Below are 21,870 nucleotides of genomic sequence, written 5' to 3'. Positions count from 1 at the left end.
TGTTTTGTCTTCCTCGTAAATATCACTCCGCCTTCGTCCATTTCTTGGTAGAACCCTCCATTGTTGCAGACCCTCTAGGAAGTATTGGTAATGTCAACACAAGCACATGTTCTGCTTCTTGTTTCCCTATATTTAGCATACTTAGCTTCGTCTTGTTAAAATCGAGTTAGCGGGGCACTGGGGGCTCATAAGATTAATTCATGATAAAAATGTCACTTTTGGGCGGGGATCTCATTTGGAACTTGATGATTTGTGTGGTTATCAAAGCATATTTGCTCAATGCTGAATATAGTGGCTCCTGAAGACGGTAGAATCAAACTTGAATACAGAATAAAGGTCTTTATCACAAAAATGGCTTTCTTAAGACAAATTAAGTTAGACAATTCTAACTAATCCTGATGTAGGGGTCAAAAAAGTGCAAAATGTCAGAAATATTTTAATGAAAATAATGTGGTAATATTTATTGAACATGAAATATTACAATTACCAGGTTCTTATAAGTCTGTGTAAAACTGTAAATGGGCATTCTGTCGTCTGTTGTTGATCATCTATCCACCATGTGTACTCTCTGAAACTGGTATACCTCTGGCCTGGTATATTGGAAATTGATAAGTAGTACATCAGTCATGTCTGTTGAGTAGCTTATCCTATTACAATAAGAATAAGAGACTTTGAATAGGGGTCAAATGATGCAGTTCCTTCACAGTGAATTATCCATTTCACTCCAAGTAGCTTGGAAATTAATATGGAATTATCAGGTGCGTCCCAGTGCACGGAGGGTCTTGTACTGAGCTGGCCATTTCATAATAATGAATTAATGGAAAATTTTTATTCTGTTTAAAATGGCAGCAATCCAACAATAAATTCTTGTATTCCCCACAGTTTGAGTGCATATTATTGCTGGGTTTTTTTGTAGATCAATACAATGATTTAGACACCTCAGGAGTAAGATATTCACTTATTCCCTTGATCATCATCCAATTGCGAATAATTATTCTCATGATTTGACGTGTAAGAGCCATTTCACTATGAAAAATACTCACAAAAATAAGGAATTTACAGTATGTCCTTTTCCCTATCTTACTAGTACTGTTTTGACATGTTTTTAATGTGACATACTGTAAAAGCACAAATGTTCATGGTGGATTAAATTTTGTTGTTAACAATTATCAACGAAATTAATTCCCACACGAAATTTTATATAATATGACTATATATTGAATAGGATTACATTCAAAACAAAGAATTCAAATTTAATGCCAACGAAACTATTTTTGATGACAAATCAACAAAATTTTATCCCCACGAAAATAATTGCTTCTACAGTAGTTAATTTTATAGGGTATTGTAACTATTGTTTGTCTGTAGGTACAAGATGATGGACTTAGGTAGCCATGGTAACAATGCCAACGTAACGCTGGTCAAGCTCAACCTGGAGGGATTCGATGATGAAGCCTCAAAGGAGGGGATAGCCGTGGAACCGTCGTAAGTTTGTTAACATGTTGTTTATAATACATTTATTTGATAAACTTGTTTAAGTATGAATTTAAATGAACTGCTGATTCTTGTAATTTTGTAGGTTTTCCTCTGCAGATAACAGTTTGGTTCTACCCCCCACTATGTCTGATCTCCCCACAGGTAAATGTTACACCTGTTGACAGATAAATGTTACACCTGTTGACAGGTAAATGTTACACCTGTTGACAGGTAAATGTTACACCTATTGCTTGAATGGCCGTCTTAAAGTTTAAAGTTCATAATGCTCAGATACAGAGTAAGGATAATAAAATAATTGTGAAAACTTTTTTCTTGTTGCTTATATAAATAAACAATAGAAAGTGATATTGTTTATCTTGTTTGTTTTCAGTAGGACTTCAACCAACTTCAGAAGTGGATGGTTCAACCCCTACAGAGGTGAGCCAAGGTCAAGGTCAAATTGACATCACAGAGGTGAGTCAAGGTCAAATTGACATCACAGGGGTAAGTCAAGGTCTTTCTGACATCACACAGGTTAGTCAAGGTCAAGGTCTTTCTGACATCACACAGGTTTGTCAAGGTCAAATTGACAACATACAGGATAGTCAATGTCACACGGTTCTTTAAGTCAAGGTCAAGGTCTTTCTGACATCACAGAAGTGAGACAAGGTCAAATTGACATCAAAGAGATGAGTCAAGGTCAAGGTCTTTCTGACATCACACAGGTCAAATTGACATCACAGGGGTAAGTAATGGTTGTAAATGAAGCTGAGCAGTATGAAAAGGTAATTTTATAAAAATTTTGTAAATATTTTCAGGCAGTCGGTCATGACAGGCCAACCAATCATATCTTTAGGGACAGCCTCATAAGGCATTCATTTTATGTAAACCAGTAAACATCGTGTTAATCCACTGTCAGGAGTCCACATAGCTCTCTCCTACCCGTGGCTGCTTGATCACAAAAAGTGTCGTAATCTTGAATATTTATGCCTCTCTATACTCTTCTAATACAACCACAGTCAGAATGTGAGAGGACTGTATGTTTTGGCCCTGGTTTGCGACAATGCCCAGGCAGTAAAAGTTTTTTTTTTCATTACACAGAAGAAGAAAGGGGGCTGGCCTAAAGGAAAGAAGAGGAAGAAGATGAGAGATTCTAACGCTCCGAAGCCTGCACTGAACGGCTATCTACACTTCCTTAACGAGCGTCGAGAGATCCTACGACGAGAAAATCCCACCATGGCCTTCGCTGAAATGATCCGAGTGTTAGGCGCAGAGTGGACAAAGTTACCCCAGCACAAGAAACAGGTCAGTGTGGATGTATTGTAGTCAGTTTTGTGGTCATGATGTGTCCTTTGAAAATAGGTCAAGGTTAGTGTGGGTAAGGTGAGGAGACCACTTTACTTTTAAGCAGGCTGGGTCAAGGTCTATGTTAGACTATTTGATCTCTCCATTATATAAACATACAGATAGAAAATATCTTCAATTCTGTATGAAGTTTGTCAGAGGTCAGAGGTCAATAAGTGACCTAATCACACGGCACAATAATATCTACCGGTACATAAATGATAAAATGACCTGCTCTACTTGCTTTTCATGTATAAAAATCAACAAAATAAGCAAGTAAACTGATAATTTTTTTATTTAAAATGTAAACAAGTATTTCATACAGTTCTTAGGCTAACGATTCAACCTGTGTACATAGAGAAAAACTAGGTAGGAGCCTAGCGTTTGTTTACATTTTTCTTCACTTTTGTCTGCTGCACAGTCTCTAACGTTCATTCTTATTTTTTGGGTAGACCTTTGGTTAGAGTAAATTTTCATCATAAACTTTTATTTTATCTTTAAATTTTACTCACGATAAATGTGTAAATCTGTTGCAAATATCATTGCAATAGTGCCATGAACAGCTGCCAAACACCTCGGCGTTTTCATAGTTCAATGTAAAGCTGTCGCCAGTGCCTTTGTGTTTATCAATGTTTTACGATAAGTATGCCTTTAGTTACTGAAACTAGTGTTAAATCTAAAGCAAACTAGCATGGCGCGGCGCCATGCCCCTTTTTCTCGGCGCCATGCCCTTTTTTCCAGCACCATGCCCTTATTTCCTAACCCAAAATTAATAAATATGCCCAGTTTAGGCAATATTCCTTTGCTGTTCTGTTTATTCAGTGCATGCTGATAATCCCTTTGTTTACACAACGACAGGAAATCACTTCACGCTTGAACGCACCACACAGCCACCTGGCTAATTAACATGCCTCAGGCTGTCAGGGTAGAGGATATAACTTGAGAAACTGTCATTTGATTGCATTGATTATGCAAGAATAAGCCCAAGACCAAGGATAAATTAGCTTGTAAATTATTTACTAATTAAAATCAGGATCGTTTTTTAAACAGAAAGTAGAATAAAACACATCGTTGAACTTGAAGAAAAAACGGATATTTTATCTGAATAAAATACTTACAGTGCACCAAAAAAAACTGAATGTAATGTTATAAAAAGGCTTAAAAACAACAGTTTAGTTAGTTTCTTTGATTGAACTGATAGATTTGATCAGCTGAGGGTCAATGTTTCTAATTTAAGCCAGAGTTTTTTTTAACAAAATATATTGGGAGTAAGACCAGTTTTCACTTTATCCTGTTGGTAGAATATTTTCCAAGTAAATAGAATGGTCTCTACATGTATTTTTCAAAATGTCCCTCCCCCTCTTCCCTGAAAAAAGTATTATTAAATTGACTGTACTAGTACACAAATAACACAGTCCAAGTATGTAAAAAAACATACCTCCAAACTATAATAATTTTTGCATACGTTTCAGCTAGATTCATACCAATTACTTTTTCTAGTGTAACCTTACTAATTTTTTTATTAAAGAAATTGGATGTAAATACCTTTTTATATTCTTTTTGTTTCAATCATTGGCATGTCAGCCCAGGTGTGCTAATTGTGTTGGTACATGTATTCTTTTAAAAAATGAAAGGAATACAGATATATGAATTTATCTTTAAATTACCGGTACTTGTTGAAATAAAGATTTCAGTATGAAAGGATATTAAAGGTAATTAAACATGATAAAGTATGTAAAAATTAATGATTAATATAATCTTTATAAAGACATTTTAATACATTTGTTTTAAAAGTGCCCTCGTGAGATCCCATCGCGACACAAAGTGCCCTTTTGATTCCTTGATTACCATGCCCTTTTTAGGGTCTAGATTTAACACTATGAAACTGTAGAATGTTTTTGATCAAATTGCAAATTAACTGGCTCGGACAACTGTCTCAATCCATCGATTCCATCCATCCCTTTTCGGCGACCGAAATTCCTCCATCTTTTTATCATCAAACTTCGGACGTGTTTCTTGTGTCTTTTCAACATCGATTATCATTTTTCACGAATAAAAATATTCACAGAGAACATTCTTTTCACTATTACTGATCACAAGTACCATTTCACAAAATATTCCCTTCGAAATAGATTCCTTACCCTAATGCATTTGAAGAGTAACCGCCATGCAAGCTGATTTACACCTTGCATCATTTTTCAAAATCTACGACGGATGGTTAGTGCAATAATTTAAATTCGAAAATATACAATTGTTTGTCTCAAATGTATATATAAGTAATAAATAACAAGTTTATAAAGTTAACTTCAATGGGAATTGAAGTGGGTCGGTATGTGATCAAATCTTCTAAGAAGGCCTACGGCCTTCACAGGATTTGATCACGTGACCAACCCACTTCAGTTCCCATTAAAGTTTATAAACTTGTTATTTATTTCTTAATTAAAGCAGGAAAATTTTGGCTGTTTTTCTTTATTAAGTAGTTAATGATTACAAAAAAGATCATGTTGCATATTAATGGAGATCATGTTGCATTTTAATGGGGATCTTAAGCTAGCAAACACTGAAGAGCAACATTTATTTTTCTTCTTGAAAGAAACTGAGTAATTTCAATTTTACTGCGAGTTTCACTGTATTTGATAATACATGCTTTCTTGGAACTTCAAGTTACAATGATTTTGGCATTCCAGGTTTCATTATACTGTATATGCCATGATGTATTATTAGTTTACTGTAGACATGTTCAAGATTTAGATGTTGGTGTTTTATTATTAACTTTAGCTATATTTCTGTATTACGTACATATTAATATAAATCTGTACATTACAGAGATTCTTAGATGAGGCAGAGAAAGACAAGGAACGTTATAACCGAGAGATGGAAGCGTACCAGAAAACAGAGGCCTACAAACTGTTTAAATCCCAGAAGGAGAAGAAAATGAGAGGTTGGTATTAATACAGACCTTACCAGAAAACAGAGACCTACAAACTGTTTAAATCACAGAAAGAGAAGAAAATGAGAGGTAGGTATTAATACAGACCTTACCAGAAAACAGAGGTCTACAAACTGTTTAAATCCCAGAAAGAGAAGAAAATGAGAGGTAGGTATTAATACAGACCTTACCAGAAAACAGAGGCCTACAAACTGTTTAAATCACAGAAAGAGAAGAAAATGAGAGGTAGGTATTAATACAGACCTTACCAGAAAACAGAGGCCTACAAACTGTTTAAATCACAGAAAGAGAAGAAAATGAGAGGTAGGTATTAATACAGACAGAAAACAGAGACCTACAAACTGTTTAAATCACAGAAAGAGAAGAAAATGAGAGGTAGGTATTAATACAGACCTTACCAGAAAACAGAGACCTACAAACTGTTTAAATCCCAGAAAGAGAAGAAAATGAGAGGTAGGTATTAATACAGACCTTACCAGAAAACAGAGACCTACAAACTGTTTAAATCCCAGAAAGAGAAGAAAATGAGAGGTAGGTATTAATACAGACAGAAAACAGAGACCTACAAACTGTTTAAATCACAGAAAGAGAAGAAAATGAGAGGTAGGTATTAATACAGACCTTACCAGAAAACAGAGGCTTACAAACTGTTTATATCACAGAAAGAGAAGAAAATGAGAGGTAGGTATTAATACAGACCTTACCAGAAAACAGAGGTCTACAAACTGTTTAAATCCCAGAAAGAGAAGAAAATGAGAGGTAGGTATTAATACAGACCTTACCAGAAAACAGAGGCCTACAAACTGTTTAAATCCCAGAAAGAGAAGAAAATGAGAGGTAGGTATTAATACAGACCTTACCAGAAAACAGAGACCTACAAACTGTTTAAATCCCAGAAAGAGAAGAAAATGAGAGGTAGGTATTAATACAGACAGAAAACAGAGACCTACAAACTGTTTAAATCACAGAAAGAGAAGAAAATGAGAGGTAGGTATTAATACAGACCTTACCAGAAAACAGAGGCCTACAAACTGTTTAAATCACAGAAAGAGAAGAAAATGAGAGGTAGGTATTAATACAGACCTTACCAGAAAACAGAGGTCTACAAACTGTTTAAATCCCAGAAAGAGAAGAAAATGAGAGGTAGGTATTAATACAGACCTTACCAGAAAACAGAGGTCTACAAACTGTTTAAATCCCAGAAAGAGAAGAAAATGAGAGGTAGGTATTAATACAGACCTTACCAGAAAACAGAGACCTACAAACTGTTTAAATCACAGAAAGAGAAGAAAATGAGAAGTAGGTATTAATACAGACCTTACCAGAAAACAGAGGTCTACAAACTGTTTAAATCACAGAAAGAGAAGAAAATGAGAGGTAGGTATTAATACAGACCTTACCAGAAAACAGAGGTCTACAAACTGTTTAAATCACAGAAAGAGAAGAAAATGAGAGGTAGGTATTAATACAGACCTTACCAGAAAACAGAGGTCTACAAACTGTTTAAATCACAGAAAGAGAAGAAAATGAGAGGTAGGTATTAATACAGACAGAAAACAGAGGTCTACAAACTGTTTAAATCACAGAAAGAGAAGAAAATGAGAGGTAGGTATTAATACAGACAGAAAACAGAGGCCTACAAACTGTTTAAATCACAGAAAGAGAAGAAAATGAGGGGTAGGTATTAATACAGACCTTACCAGAAAACAGAGGTCTACAAACTGTTTAAATCACAGAAAGAGAAGAAAATGAGAGGTAGGTATTAATACAGACAGAAAACAGAGGTCTACAAACTGTTTAAATCACAGAAAGAGAAGAAAATGAGAGGTAGGTATTAATACAGACCTTACCAGAAAACAGAGGTCTACAAACTGTTTAAATCACAGACAGAGAAGAAAATGAGGGGTAGGTATTAATACAGACCTTACCAGAAAACAGAGGCCTACAAACTGTTTAAATCACAGAAAGAGAAGAAAATGAGAGGTAGGTATTAATACAGACAGAAAACAGAGACCTACAAACTGTTTAAATCACAGAAAGAGAAGAAAATGAGGGGTAGGTATTAATACAGACAGAAAACAGAGGTCTACAAACTGTTTAAATCACAGAAAGAGAAGAAAATGAGAGGTAGGTATTAATACAGACCTTACCAGAAAACAGAGACCTACAAACTGTTTAAATCACAGAAAGAGAAGAAAATGAGGGGTAGGTATTAATACAGACCTTACCAGAAAACAGAGGTCTACAAACTGTTTAAATCACAGAAAGAGAAGAAAATGAGAGGTAGGTATTAATACAGACAGAAAACAGAGACCTACAAACTGTTTAAATCCCAGAAAGAGAAGAAAATGAGGGGTAGGTATTAATACAGACCTTACCAGAAAACAGAGACCTACAAACTGTTTAAATCACAGAAAGAGAAGAAAATGAGAGGTAGGTATTAATACAGACAGAAAACAGAGGTCTACAAACTGTTTAAATCACAGAAAGAGAAGAAAATGAGGGGTAGGTATTAATACAGACCTTACCAGAAAACAGAGGTCTACAAACTGTTTAAATCACAGAAAGAGAAGAAAATGAGGGGTAGGTATTAATACAGACCTTACCAGAAAACAGAGGCCTACAAACTGTTTAAATCACAGAAAGAGAAGAAAATGAGAGGTAGGTATTAATACAGACAGAAAACAGAGGTCTACAAACTGTTTAAATCACAGGAAGAGAAGAAAATGAGAGGTAGATATTAATACAGACCTTACCAGAAAACAGAAGCCTACAAACTGTTTAAATCACAGAAAGAGAAGAAAATGAGGGGTAGGTATTAATACAGACCTTACCAGAAAACAGAGGCCTACAAACTGTTTAAATCACAGAAAGAGAAGAAAATGAGAGGTAGGTATTAATACAGACCTTACCAGAAAACAGAGACCTACAAACTGTTTAAATCACAGAAAGAGAAGAAAATGAGAGGTAGGTATTAATACAGACCTTACCAGAAAACAGAGGTCTACAAACTGTTTAAATCACAGAAAGAGAAGAAAATGAGAGGTAGGTATTAATACAGACCTTACCAGAAAACAGAGACCTACAAACTGTTTAAATCACAGAAAGAGAAGAAAATGAGAGGTAGGTATTAATACAGACCTTACCAGAAAACAGAGACCTACAAACTGTTTAAATCACAGAAAGAGAAGAAAATGAGAGGTAGGTATTAATACAGACCTTACCAGAAAACAGAGACCTACAAACTGTTTAAATCACAGAAAGAGAAGAAAATGAGAGGTAGGTATTAATACAGACCTTAGAAAACAGAGGTCTACAAACTGTTTAAATCACAGAAAGAGAAGAAAATGAGAGGTAGGTATTAATACAGACCTTACCAGAAAACAGAGGCCTACAAACTGTTTAAATCACAGAAAGAGAAGAAAATGAGGGGTAGGTATTAATACAGACCTTACCAGAAAACAGAGGTCTACAAACTGTTTAAATCACAGAAAGAGAAGAAAATGAGAGGTAGGTATTAATACAGACCTTACCAGAAAACAGAGGCCTACAAACTGTTTAAATCACAGAAAGAGAAGAGAAAATGAGGGGTAGGTATTAATACAGACAGAAAACAGAGACCTACAAACTGTTTAAATCACAGAAAGAGAGAAAATGAGGGGTAGGTATTAATACAGACAGAAGAAAACAGAGACCTACAAACTGTTTAAATCACAGAAAGAGAAGAAAATGAGGGGTAGGTATTAATACAGACCTTACCAGAAAACAGAGACCTACAAACTGTTTAAATCACAGAAAGAGAAGAAAATGAGAGGGGTAGGTATTAATACAGACAGAAAACAGAGACCTACAAACTGTTTAAATCCAAGAAAGAGAAGAAAATGAGAGGTAGGTATTAATACAGACAGAAAACAGAGGCCTACAAACTGTTTAAATCACAGAAAGAGAAGAAAATGAGAGGTAGGTATTAATACAGACCTTACAAGAAAACAGAGGTCTACAAACTGTTTAAATCACAGAAAGAGAAGAAAATGAGAGGTAGGTATTAATACAGACCTTACAAGAAAACAGAGACCTACAAACTGTTTAAATCACAGAAAGAGAAGAAAATGAGAGGTAGGTATTAATACAGACAGAAAACAGAGACCTACAAACTGTTTAAATCACAGAAAGAGAAGAAAATGAGGGGTAGGTATTAATACAGACCTTACCAGAAAACAGAGGCCTACAAACTGTTTAAATATCAGAAAGAGAAGAAAATGAGAGGTAGGTATTAATACAGACAGAAAACAGAGGTCTACAAACTGTTTAAATCACAGAAAGAGAAGAAAATGAGGGGTAGGTATTAATACAGACAGAAAAAACAGAGACCTACAAACTGTTTAAATCACAGAAAGAGAAGAAAATGAGAGGTAGGTATTAATACAGACCTTACCAGAAAACAGAGGCCTACAAACTGTTTAAATCACAGAAAGAGAAGAAAATGAGAGGGTAGGTATTAATACAGACAGAAAACAGAGACCTACAAACTGTTTAAATCACAGAAAGAGAAGAAAATGAGAGGTAGGTATTAATACAGACCTTACCAGAAAACAGAGACCTACAAACTGTTTAAATCACAGAAAGAGAAGAAAATGAGAGGTAGGTATTAATACAGACCTTACCAGAAAACAGAGGTCTACAAACTGTTTAAATCACAGAAAGAGAAGAAAATGAGAGGTAGGTATTAATACAGACAGAAAACAGAGGTCTACAAACTGTTTAAATCACAGAAAGAGAAGAAAATGAGAGGTAGGTATTAATACAGACCTTACCAGAAAACAGAGGCCTACAAACTGTTTAAATCACAGAAAGAGAAGAAAATGAGAGGTAGGTATTAATACAGACCTTACCAGAAAACAGAGGTCTACAAACTGTTTAAATCACAGAAAGAGAAGAAAATGAGAGGTAGGTATTAATACAGACCTAGAAAAACAGAGGCCTACAAACTGTTTAAATCACAGAAAGAGAAGAAAATGAGGGGTAGGTATTAATACAGACCTTAGAAAAACAGAGGCCTACAAACTGTTTAAATCACAGAAAGAGAAGAAAATGAGAGGTAGGTATTAATACAGACCTTACCAGAAAACAGAGGCCTACAAACTGTTTAAATCACAGAAAGAGAAGAAAATGAGAGGTAGGTATTAATACAGACAGAAAACAGAGGTCTACAAACTGTTTAAATCACAGAAAGAGAAGAAAATGAGAGGTAGGTATTAATACAGACAGAAAACAGAGACCTACAAACTGTTTAAATCACAGAAAGAGAAGAAAATGAGAGGTAGGTATTAATACAGACAGAAAACAGAGACCTACAAACTGTTTAAATCACAGAAAGAGAAGAAAATGAGAGGTAGGTATTAATACAGACAGAAAACAGAGACCTACAAACTGTTTAAATCACAGAAAGAGAAGAAAATGAGAGGTAGGTATTAATACAGACAGAAAACAGAGGCCTACAAACTGTTTAAATCACAGAAAGAGAAGAAAATGAGAGGTAGGTATTAATACAGACCTTACCAGAAAACAGAGACCTACAAACTGTTTAAATCACAGAAAGAGAAGAAAATGAGGGGTATTAATACAGACCTTACAGAAAACAGAGGCCTACAAACTGTTTAAATCACAGAAAAGAAAAGCATACAAAGTGAGACCTACAAATCCCAGAAAGAGAAGAAAATGAGAGGTAGGTATTAATACAGACCATATCAAAAACAGAGGTCTACAAACTGTTTAAATCACAGAAAGAGAAGAAAATGAGAGGTAGGTATTAATACAGACCTTACCAGAAAACAGAGGCCTACAAACTGTTTAAATCACAGAAAGAGAAGAAAATGAGGGGTAGGTATTAATACAGACAGAAAACAGAGACCTACAAACTGTTTGAATCACAGAAAGAGAAGAAAATGAGAGGTAGGTATTAATACAGACCTTACCAAAAACAGAGGCCTACAAACTGTTTAAATCACAGAAAGAGGAGAAAATGAGGGGTAGGTATTAATACAGACAGAAAACAGAGACCTACAAACTGTTTAAATCCCAGAAAGAGAAGAAAATGAGAGGTAGGTATTAATACAACAGAAAACAGAGGTCTACAAACTGTTTAAATCACAGAAAGAGAAGAAAATGAAGGTATTAATACAGACAGAAAACAGAGACCTACAAACTGTTTAAATCACAGAAAGAGATGAATCTGAGGTGTAGGTATTAATACAGACAGAAAACAGAGACCTACAAACTGTTTGAATCACAGAAAGAGAAGAAAATGAGAGGTAGGTATTAATACAGACCTTACCAGAAAACAGAGACCTACAAACTGTTTGAATCACAGAAAGAGAAGAAAATGAGAGGTAGGTATTAATACAGACCTTACCAGAAAACAGAGACCTACAAACTGTTTAAATCACAGAAAGAGAAGAAAATGAGAGGTAGGTATTAATACAGACCTTACCAGAAAACAGAGACCTACAAACTGTTTAAATCCCAGAAAGAGAAGAAAATGAGAGGTAGGTATTAATACAGACAGAAAACAGAGACCTACAAACTGTTTAAATCACAGAAAGAGAAGAAAATGAGAGGTAGGTATTAATACAGACCTTACCAGAAAACAGAGACCTACAAACTTTTTAAATCACAGAAAGAGAAGAAAATGAGAGGTAGGTATTAATACAACCTTACCAGAAAACAGAGACCTACAAACTGTTTAAATCCCAGAAAGAGAAGAAAATGAGCGGTAGGTAATAATACAGACCTTACCAGAAAACAGAGGTCTACAAACTGTTTAAATCACAGAAAGAGAAGAAAATGAGAGGTAGGTATTAATACAGACCTTACCAGAAAACAGAGACCTACAAACTGTTTAAATCCCAGAAAGAGAAGAAAATGAGGGGTAGGTATTAATACATACCTTACCAGAAAACAGAGGTCTACAAACTGTTTAAGTCACAGAAAGAGAAGAAAATGAGAGGGAGGTATTAATACAGACCTTACCAGAAAACAGAGACCTACAAACTGTTTCAATCACAGAAAGAGAAGAAAATGAGAGGTAGGTATTAATACTGAAATTACAAGAAAACAGAGGCCTACAAACTGTTTAAATCACAGAAAGAGAAGAAAATGAGAGGTAGGTATTAATACTGACCTTACCAAAAACAGAGGTCTACAAACTGTTTAAATCACAGAAAGAGAAGAAAATGAGAGGTAGGTATTAATACAGACCTTACCAGAAAACAGAGGCCTGCAAACTGTTTAAATCACAGAAAGAGAAGAAAATGAGAGGTAGGTATTAATACAGACCTTACCAGAAAACAGAGGCCTACAAACTGTTTAAATCACAGAAAGAGGAGAAAATGAGGGGTAGGTATTAATACAGACAGAAAACAGAGGTCTACAAACTGTTTGAATCACAGAAAGAGAAGAAAATGAGAGGTAGGTATTAATACAGACCTTACCAGAAAACAGAGGACTACAAACTGTTTAAATCACAGAAAGAGAAGAAAATGAGTGGTAGGTATTAATACAGACCTTACCAGAAAACAGAGACCTACAAACTGTTTAAATCCCAGAAAGAGAAGAAAATGAGAGGTAGGTATTAATACAGACCTTACCAGAAAACAGAGACCTACAAACTGTTTAAATCACAGAAAGAGAAGAAAATGAGAGGTAGGTATTAATACTGACCTTTCCAGAAAACAGAGGTCTACATACTGTTTAAATCACAGAAAGAGAAGAAAATGAGAGGTAGGTATTAATACTTTTTTACCAGAAAACAGAGACCTACAAACTGATTAAATCCCAGAAAGAGAAGAAAATGAGAGGTAGGTATTAATACAGACCTTACCAGAAAACAGAGACCTACAAACTGTTTATATCCCAGATTGAGAAGAAGATGAGAGGTAGGTATTAATACAGACCTTACCAGAAAACAGAGGTCTACAAACTGTTTAAATCCCAGAAAGAGAAGAAAATGAGAGGTAGGTATTAATACAGACCTTACCAGAAAACAGAGGTCTACAAACTGTTTAAATCACAGAAAGAGAAGAAAATGAGGGGTAGGTATTAATACAGACCTTACCAGAAAACAGAGACCTACAAACTGTTTAAATCACAGAAAGAGAAGAAAATGAGGGGTAGGTATTAATACAGACCTTACCAGAAAACAGAGGCCTACAAACTGTTTAAATCACAGAGAGAGAAGAAAATGAGGGGTAGGTATTAATACAGACCTTACCAGAAAACAGAGGCCTACAAACTGTTTAAATCCCAGAAAGAGAAGAAAATGAGAGGTAGGTATTAATACAGACCTTACCAGAAAACAGAGGCCTACAAACTGTTTAAATCACAGAAAGAGAAGAAAATGAGGGGTAGGTATTAATACAGACCTTACCAGAAAACAGAGGCCTACAAACTGTTTAAATCCCAGAAAGAGAAGAAAATGAGAGGTAGGTATTAATACAGACCTTACCAGAAAACAGAGACCTACAAACTGTTTAAATCACAGAAAGAGAAGAAAATGAGAGGTAGGTATTAATACAGACCTTACCAGAAAACAGAGGCCTACAAACTGTTTAAATCACAGAAAGAGAAGAAAATGAGAGGTAGGTATTAATACAGACCTTACCAGAAAACAGAGACCTACAAACTGTTTAAATCACAGTAAGAGAAGAAAATGAGGGGTAGGTATTAATACAGACCTTACCAGAAAACAGAGGCCTACAAACTGTTTAAATCACAGAAAGAGAAGAAAATGAGAAGTAGGTATTAATACAGACCTTACCAGAAAACAAAGGCCTACAAACTGTTTAAATCCCAGAAACAGAAGAAAATGATGGGTACGTATTAATAAATACCTTACCAGAAAACAGAGGTCTACAAACTGTTTAAATCACAGAAAGAGAAGAAAATGAGGAGTAGGTATTAATACAGACCTTACCAGAAAACAGAGACCTACAAACTGTTTAAATCACAGAAAGAGAAGAAAATGAGAGGTAGGTATTAATACAGACCTTACCAGAAAACAGAGGCCTACAAACTGTTTAAATCCCAGAAAGAGAAGAAAATGAGAGGTAGGTATTAATACAGACCTTACCAGAAAACAGAGACCTACAAACTGTTTAAATCACAGAAAGAGGAGAAAATGAGGGGTAGGTATTAATACAGACCTTACCAGAAAACAGAGGTCTACAAACTGTTTAAATCACAGAAAGAGAAGAAAATGAGAGGTAGGTATTAATACAGACCTTACCAGAAAACAGAGACCTACAAACTGTTTAAATCACAGAAAGAGAAGAAAATGAGGGGTAGGTATTAATACAGACCTTACCAGAAAACAGAGACCTACAAACTGTTTAAATCCCAGAAAGAGAAGAAAATGAGGGGTAGTTATGACTGTGAAATGGAAACGTATCAAAAACAAGAAGGTACAAATTGCTCAACTTCAAGATAGAAAAAAAATATAAAAGGTATAAACATTTATATTTTTCCCTGCACAGAATATCCTCCAAACGTCTGTATGATATGTCTACTTTTTGAAGCAATTTTCGTCCACTAATTTCTTGAGTAAGCAGTTGAAAAATAAAATAAATTGAAGAGTATTAGACAGAATACAAAACAAGTACATTTGTGCCATACCGCTAAATTCTACTTTGTGATTTCAGAAATGGAAGCCCAAGGCAGTTCATTAGAGGTAGAACAATTTAATTTAAGATAAAAAAAAAATTTCCACTGTTAATAACATTTATTCAATTTATAGTTCAGGTCAGAAATAAAGAATGGCTAATTTTTTTCGAGTATTGAGTTTTTTTTTTTTTTTTACCAGTTGATGGGAGAGAGAGATGAAGATGACAAGGGGGCGTTTGACATTCCTATCTTTACTGAGGAATTCTTAGACCACAATAAAGGTAGGGTTAGTTTTGTTACCATATAATCCCTATTAAATGCTCCTGCCCCTATAAGCGCCCCCCTTGGTCTTTCTCAATTGTCACAGAGCTATTTACTCTTACTATTTCTCCGTATTTTTTTAATCCAAAATACGTCTCATGTTTTGCCATTATGAAAATACAGAAATATGTTTTTTTGGAATTTAACAGTTAGGTTTCATTATGATCTGCTGAAACATGACTGAAAAAATGTTTGCATAATCAAAAAAGCAGTTTTTCTCTAATTATATACACAAAATCAATGGAAAGTGAAATCTCACTAGCAAATTTTAAATCTCACAGACAAATCTGATCAAAAGTACTGAGAGATGACAAAAAAGGTAAATCTGATCAAAAGTACTGAGAGATGACAATAAAGGTAAATCTGATCAAAAGTACTGAGAGATGACAAAAAAGGTAAATCTGATCAAAAGTACTGAGAGATGACAAAAAGGTAAATCTGATCAAAAGTACTGAGAGATGACAAAAAAGGTAAATCTGATCAAAAGTACTTGACAAAAAAGGTAAATCTGATCAAAAGTACTGAGAGATGACAATAAAGGTAAATCTGATCAAAAGTACTGAGAGATGACAAAAAAGGTAAATCTGATCAAAAGTACTGAGAGATGACAAAAAGGTAAATCTGATCAAAAGTACTGAGAGATGACAATAAAGGTAAATCTGATCAAAAGTACTGAGAGATGACAAAAAAGGTAAATCTGATCAAAAGTACTGAGAGATGACAAAAAAGGTAAATCTGATCAAAAGTACTGAGAGATGACAATAAAGGTAAATCTGATCAAAAGTACTGAGAGATGACAAAAAAAAGGGGTCTGTTGTCAAGAAATAAGGGCCCCCTGTACAGTGATTAAAATAATTTAGAATCGTTTCAAAAGTCTGCCAAAATTTGAAGAAAGTGATAATTAAACTTGTCTGTTATCCAATTTCTTGTTGGATAATGAATCAGTTAGCATAATCAGGGTGGATTATCTTCACTTAAAGCTAAGTTAATCATTATTTTAGTGGTTCTTTGAATTTATCTTTTTTCAAATCAAATATCATACAGAGAATCCATCTCATCATTATTTTTTCTCCGAGAGGAGAGAAACTTATTATTTGGTGATTTCATTTCAGTGAGAGACGGAGAGCTATTGACATCTGGGGGGGTTTTCCGGAAGAGATGGGCATTTATTGTTATTTTTTTTTTTAGAGATGGAGAGCTGTTGTTTTTAATTTTTTTTTTCAGTGAGAGAAAGGAATCCACTGTTATTTTATTTTTTTTATTGGGGGGGGGGGTGTCTGTGAGAGAAAGGAAAATGTTGATATTTCGGTTTAATCCTCTTTGTTTTCAGTGAGAGGAGGGGAGCTGTTGTTATTTGGTTATTTTATTTCAGTGAGAGGAGGGGAGCTGTTGTTATTTGGTTATTTTATTTCAGTGAGAGAGGGAGAGCTGTTGTTATTTGGTTATTTTATTTCAGTGAGAGAGGGAGAGCTGTTGTTATTTGGTTATTTTATTTCAGTGAGAGGAGGGGAGCTGTTGTTATTTGGTTATTTTATTTCAGTGAGAGAGGGAGAGCTGTTTGTTTATTATTTTGTTTTTCAGTGAGAGAGGGAGAGCTGTTGTCATTTTGATTTAATGCTTTTTGTTATTTCAGTGAGAGGAAGGGAGCTGTTGTTATTTCGTTACTTTTTGTTTTCAGTGAGAGAGGGAGAGCTGAGACAGATGAGAAAACAGACCACAGAGTTAGAAGAACAAAACGCCATCCTGAGTAAACACATAGAAAGTATGAAACACGCCATAGAGAAGTTAGAGATAGAGGCAGTACAACAACGCAGTACCAACATGGCACTACAGGGTCATCTTGATACCCTGAGAGTGACTCTAACTAACAGCTTTAGTACTGTACCATTACCAGGTAATTAATAGCTGCAATAATGTAGCCCTCTCCGATTTTTTTTATCTGATATTTTCTGGAGAGGGCTACAATTCCATCGCATCTCCATAATGGTGCAAATATATTTTTTTGATTTGGGTGATTGGAGGCAAAATAAATTATTTTTACATTAAACTTACTTCTTATAAGACAGAATTTTTATTCACTGTCAACAACATAGCCTGTTAAACTTGAAAACAATGTAAAATAAATCTGTGTCTTTCCCAGCTGCAATATTCAGCAGCCATGACCAGTTTCCGCGTGACGTAGTGAGACTTTTGCTTGAAATTTGGAACAACAAAATGAAGCTAATGTCGAAGTTTATAAACGCATTAGCTACAATAAATTACAAAAAACAACCATAGATAAAACCATTTCAAGTGTTATTTTTGCGCAAACAGCGATACATATGCTTAGAATAAGGGAATTCCTAGTAATCTGCTCCTGTAGAACCTAAACTCTCATTGGCTGTCCCAAAATACAATCCAATAAGGTCTGTAAACATGGCGGATAAATTCAGGTTAGGTTGTTGACACACACAAAAAATAACAGATATATGGGTCGTTGTGAATATTTCTGGATTGATTTATGTTTTGCATAATTACATATTTGGATTCCAGGTAAGTGATAATAATAAAATAGCCGTTTACTGATAATTTGAGCCGAAATCCGTGCAGGAATGATCCACTGCCGCATCTGCTCCATTATAGAGACCCTAAAGAGTTGTAGCCCTCCCCCCCCCCAAAAAAAAAAAATTGAAGAGGGCTACATTATTGCAGCTAGGTAATTAAAAACTCAGTACTGTATCATTATTTAGACACATAGAAAGCATGAATATACCATATAATCCCTATTTACCACCCCTACCCCTGTAAGCACCCCCTGAAGTCTTTTTCAATTGTCAGGAAATAAGGGCCCCCTGTTAGTGACTAAAATCAACTAGAATTGTATCAAAAAAATGAAGAAAGTTAAATGAAATTTGTCTATCATTCAGTTTCGCAGTGGAAAATGAACGATTTAGCATAATTTGGGTGGATTATCTTCACGTTAAGTAAAGTTAGACATTATCTTAGTTGTTTCTTGTATTTTCTTTAAATTTTCAAACAATTTTCTGAAGCTAAAATATGACATTAAATATCATAAAGAAAACACCAAAATAACCGCCCCCTTTTTGCAATTTTCTAAGCGGCTGGGGCGGTTAATAGGGATTATACGGTATCCAAAAATTACTTGACCATAAAAGCTAAAATTGATGTTGAAGCTACTGAAGGTAATATAGTTTCTAAATTGTTCAAATCTTGACACTGGAGGTAGGGTTTGGTCACAAAAAAAAACTACAGGGGAGAAATCTGGTGAAAAGTACCATGGCAAAAACAAAATGACTGTTGTTGCCAAGGGTCTCAGGTTTAGTTTTATCAAATATCTGTACTGTGTTAAATGTTCATGTTGCATTTTTTGTCGGTCAGTCCAGTTTTAATTGTAAAATATCAGCTGTTTTATTTTCTAGGAACAAATGAATGCCCCTCGCTGGACACAATAGACAACTACATGGCAAAGCTACACAACCTGATCTTGGATTCTCCACAGGAACACGAGGGACTGATATCTATGGTGAGGGATGTTATAGGGAGGCTAAATATAGACGGGTAAGTCACATATCAGCTAAGTATAGACGAGTAAGTCACATGTCAGCTAATTATAGACGGGTAAGTCACATGTCAGCTAAATATAGATGGGTACATGTAAGTCACATGTCAGCTAAATATAGATGGGTAATTTGCATGTCAGCTAAATATAGATGGGTAAGTCACATGTCAGCTAAATATAGATGGGTATTTTAAAGTCACATGTCAACTAATTATAGATGGGTAAGTCAGATGTCAGCTAATTATAGAAGGGTAAGTCACATGTCAGCTAATCATAGATGGGTAAGTCACATTAATAGGTTATTATCATTATGAGTAATGTGAGCAAAATATTGTTAAATGAATAATGAAAATTATGGAATTATTTTGTCATTTTATTAAAAAAAATTTTTTTTGGCAAAATTTGGTTAAAATCTTAGAAAATTAACTTTTATGTTTCTTAATTCTTACATTTGTGAACTCACATCATTACTTTTAGTAAAAATAGTTCTTATCATTTTTAATCCAATATCCTTAATCAAAGGTTGCAAAAAGTGGAGTTTTTTTTTTCAACTGTTGGGTTCAGTAAATGTTTTTAGTGTTTTCAATAAATGTTTTTGGTGACTTGTAATAAAATATATTGATAGCATTTTTCTTTGAATTCTATTTCTTGTATTAAAATCAGTTTTACTCAATTTCAGAGACAAGATCTGATGTTAACAAATCATGGGAGTGAGAATGTTTATCCACCAGGCAGATACAAGGCATCAAGACCTTTGTGATGATCATAATGATAAAGAGCAATTGTGAATAATTATACAAACAGAAATACCTTGCATGCATTGGAAATACCTTGTATTTTAATCTGTCTATACAGACACTTTGCCAAGAGATTATAATATCTATCCCCTGCCTTGAAAGTTGTAAGCTCCGTAGCTCTGTTATTACATTTTTGGTTTGTGTAAGAAAATATGATTCAGAATTACACTTAATGAAAGATTAAAATAATAAGTGAATAAAATTTAAACCCAGGAATCGAATTTTGCTATATAGATATAAATTGAATACATATACCGTATAATCCCTATTAACCGGCTCGGCTGCTTAGAAAATTGCGAAAAGAGGGCTGTTGTTTTGGTATTCTCTTTATGATATTTAATGAAATATTTTAACTTTAAAAAATCTTTTGAAAAAAAAAATATGAATAAAAAGAACCACTAAAATAATTTCTAGCTTTTCTTAATTAAAGTGAGGATTATCCACCCAAATTAGGCTAATTCAGTCATTTTCCATTGAGAAATCGGATAAAAGACAAGATTTATTTTCACTTGATCCAATTTTTTTTTATACGATTCTAGTTGATTTTAATAACCGTTATTTCCTGACAATTCAAAAATATCTAAGTGGGCGCTTATAGGGGCAGAGGCGGTTAATAGGGATTATATGGTATTTAAATGAAAGTTGAAGAATGATGTTTTTAAACTACATTTGTAACATATTTACTCTGATTAGAAGTTGCACATGTGTTTTGATCTGGATGTCTATACCATCTGTATGACTGTCCGTCTGCCTGCTCCGCTTTTGGGTATCCATCTTTGAATCTAGCTTGTTAGCTCTTCTGAGCCAAAGGCTCAAAGAGCTAATGCTATGGCCATTTGTGTGGTGTGCAATAACTTTTTAGAATATGGGCCATAACTCAAAAACCCTTTGGCCAATCAGTCTCAAATTTGTCACAGGATATCCTTGGTCCAAGGGCTACCATTTATAGTAAAATAAGGGTTGGGACCCTAAAACCAGGGGAGATAATCAGAAAAACAAAACCATAAAAACTGGTTGCTAAAAAATCTTCTTCTCCAGAACCACCAGGCAGATTTTCACCAACTTAAAAGGATTAGGATATGTCGAAGATTAAAAATTGCAGAGGGAATTACCCTGGGGCTTAGGGCGTGGTCTCAAGGTCACTTCAAAGTTGACCTAATTAATATACAATTAATAAAAATGTTTATATTTTGCTCACTTTAAGGACTACGATCATCAAATCTTGTAAGTTGATGCATCTTGGGACTTTACATCATGGAAAACAAAAGTACGTCACGGTGACCTACTTTTAACTTTTGGGGGCATTTGTTTTCATTGAAGGCTTATTTTGGACACTTTAAGGCCTATGACCATCAAACTTTGTCAGTTAATGCATCTTGGGTCAACTGAAAAGAAGGTCAGTGTGACCTACTTTTTGAACTTTATGACTAATCTTTTTTAAAACATTTAATCCCATTATTTCAGACACTGAGAGGTTTAGAATCATCAAATCTTGTAAGTTGATGAATCTTGGGACTTTAAAACATATTCATGAAAAAGTTAGTCACTGTGACCTACTTTTTAAATTTTGCAGGCATTTGTTTTCAAATTGAATTAAAGGCATATTTTGGAAATTTTAAGGCCTATGATCATCAAACTTAGTCAGTTGAAGCATCTTGTGTCTTTGAACAATGTCAAAAAATTTAATCTCAAAAGTAGGTTACCTTGACCTACCTTTTGAACTTTGCAGACCTTTGTTTTCTAATTGTTTAATAGGCATATATTTT

At 34.5% G+C, this 21,870-nt stretch overlaps 1 protein-coding gene across 5 annotated transcripts; it reads left to right on the top strand.

The window, feature by feature from the left end:
- Positions 1 to 26: 26 nt before the first annotated feature.
- Positions 27 to 20,614, top strand: LOC134231546 (high mobility group protein 20A-like). 5 transcript variants are annotated; one of them, XM_062713507.1, is made up of 11 exons: positions 27 to 87; positions 1,369 to 1,485; positions 1,580 to 1,638; positions 1,871 to 1,950; positions 2,578 to 2,781; positions 5,647 to 5,761; positions 15,466 to 15,494; positions 15,627 to 15,708; positions 17,427 to 17,642; positions 19,168 to 19,306; positions 19,987 to 20,614. In XM_062713507.1, exons 2-11 carry the CDS (start codon positions 1,376 to 1,378, stop codon positions 19,997 to 19,999), a joined length of 1,047 nt encoding a protein of 348 aa, XP_062569491.1. In that variant the 5' UTR covers positions 27 to 87; positions 1,369 to 1,375; the 3' UTR covers positions 20,000 to 20,614. The 5 variants fall into 5 exon arrangements, with proteins under 5 accessions (XP_062569491.1, XP_062569494.1, XP_062569490.1 ...); XM_062713510.1 differs by having other exon boundaries at positions 1,871 to 1,914; positions 19,987 to 20,613; XM_062713506.1 differs by having other exon boundaries at positions 1,868 to 1,950; positions 19,987 to 20,613.
- Positions 20,615 to 21,870: the final 1,256 nt, after the last annotated feature.

This window comes from Saccostrea cucullata, unplaced genomic scaffold (genome assembly GCF_032062105.1).
Source record: "Saccostrea cucullata isolate Sc308-1 unplaced genomic scaffold, CSIRO_AGI_Scuc_v1 ctg4044, whole genome shotgun sequence".
NCBI classification, from domain to species: domain Eukaryota; kingdom Metazoa; phylum Mollusca; class Bivalvia; order Ostreida; family Ostreidae; genus Saccostrea; species Saccostrea cuccullata.
Note: the sequence above shows the minus strand (reverse complement) of the source record. Positions and strands in the feature narration are given on the sequence as shown.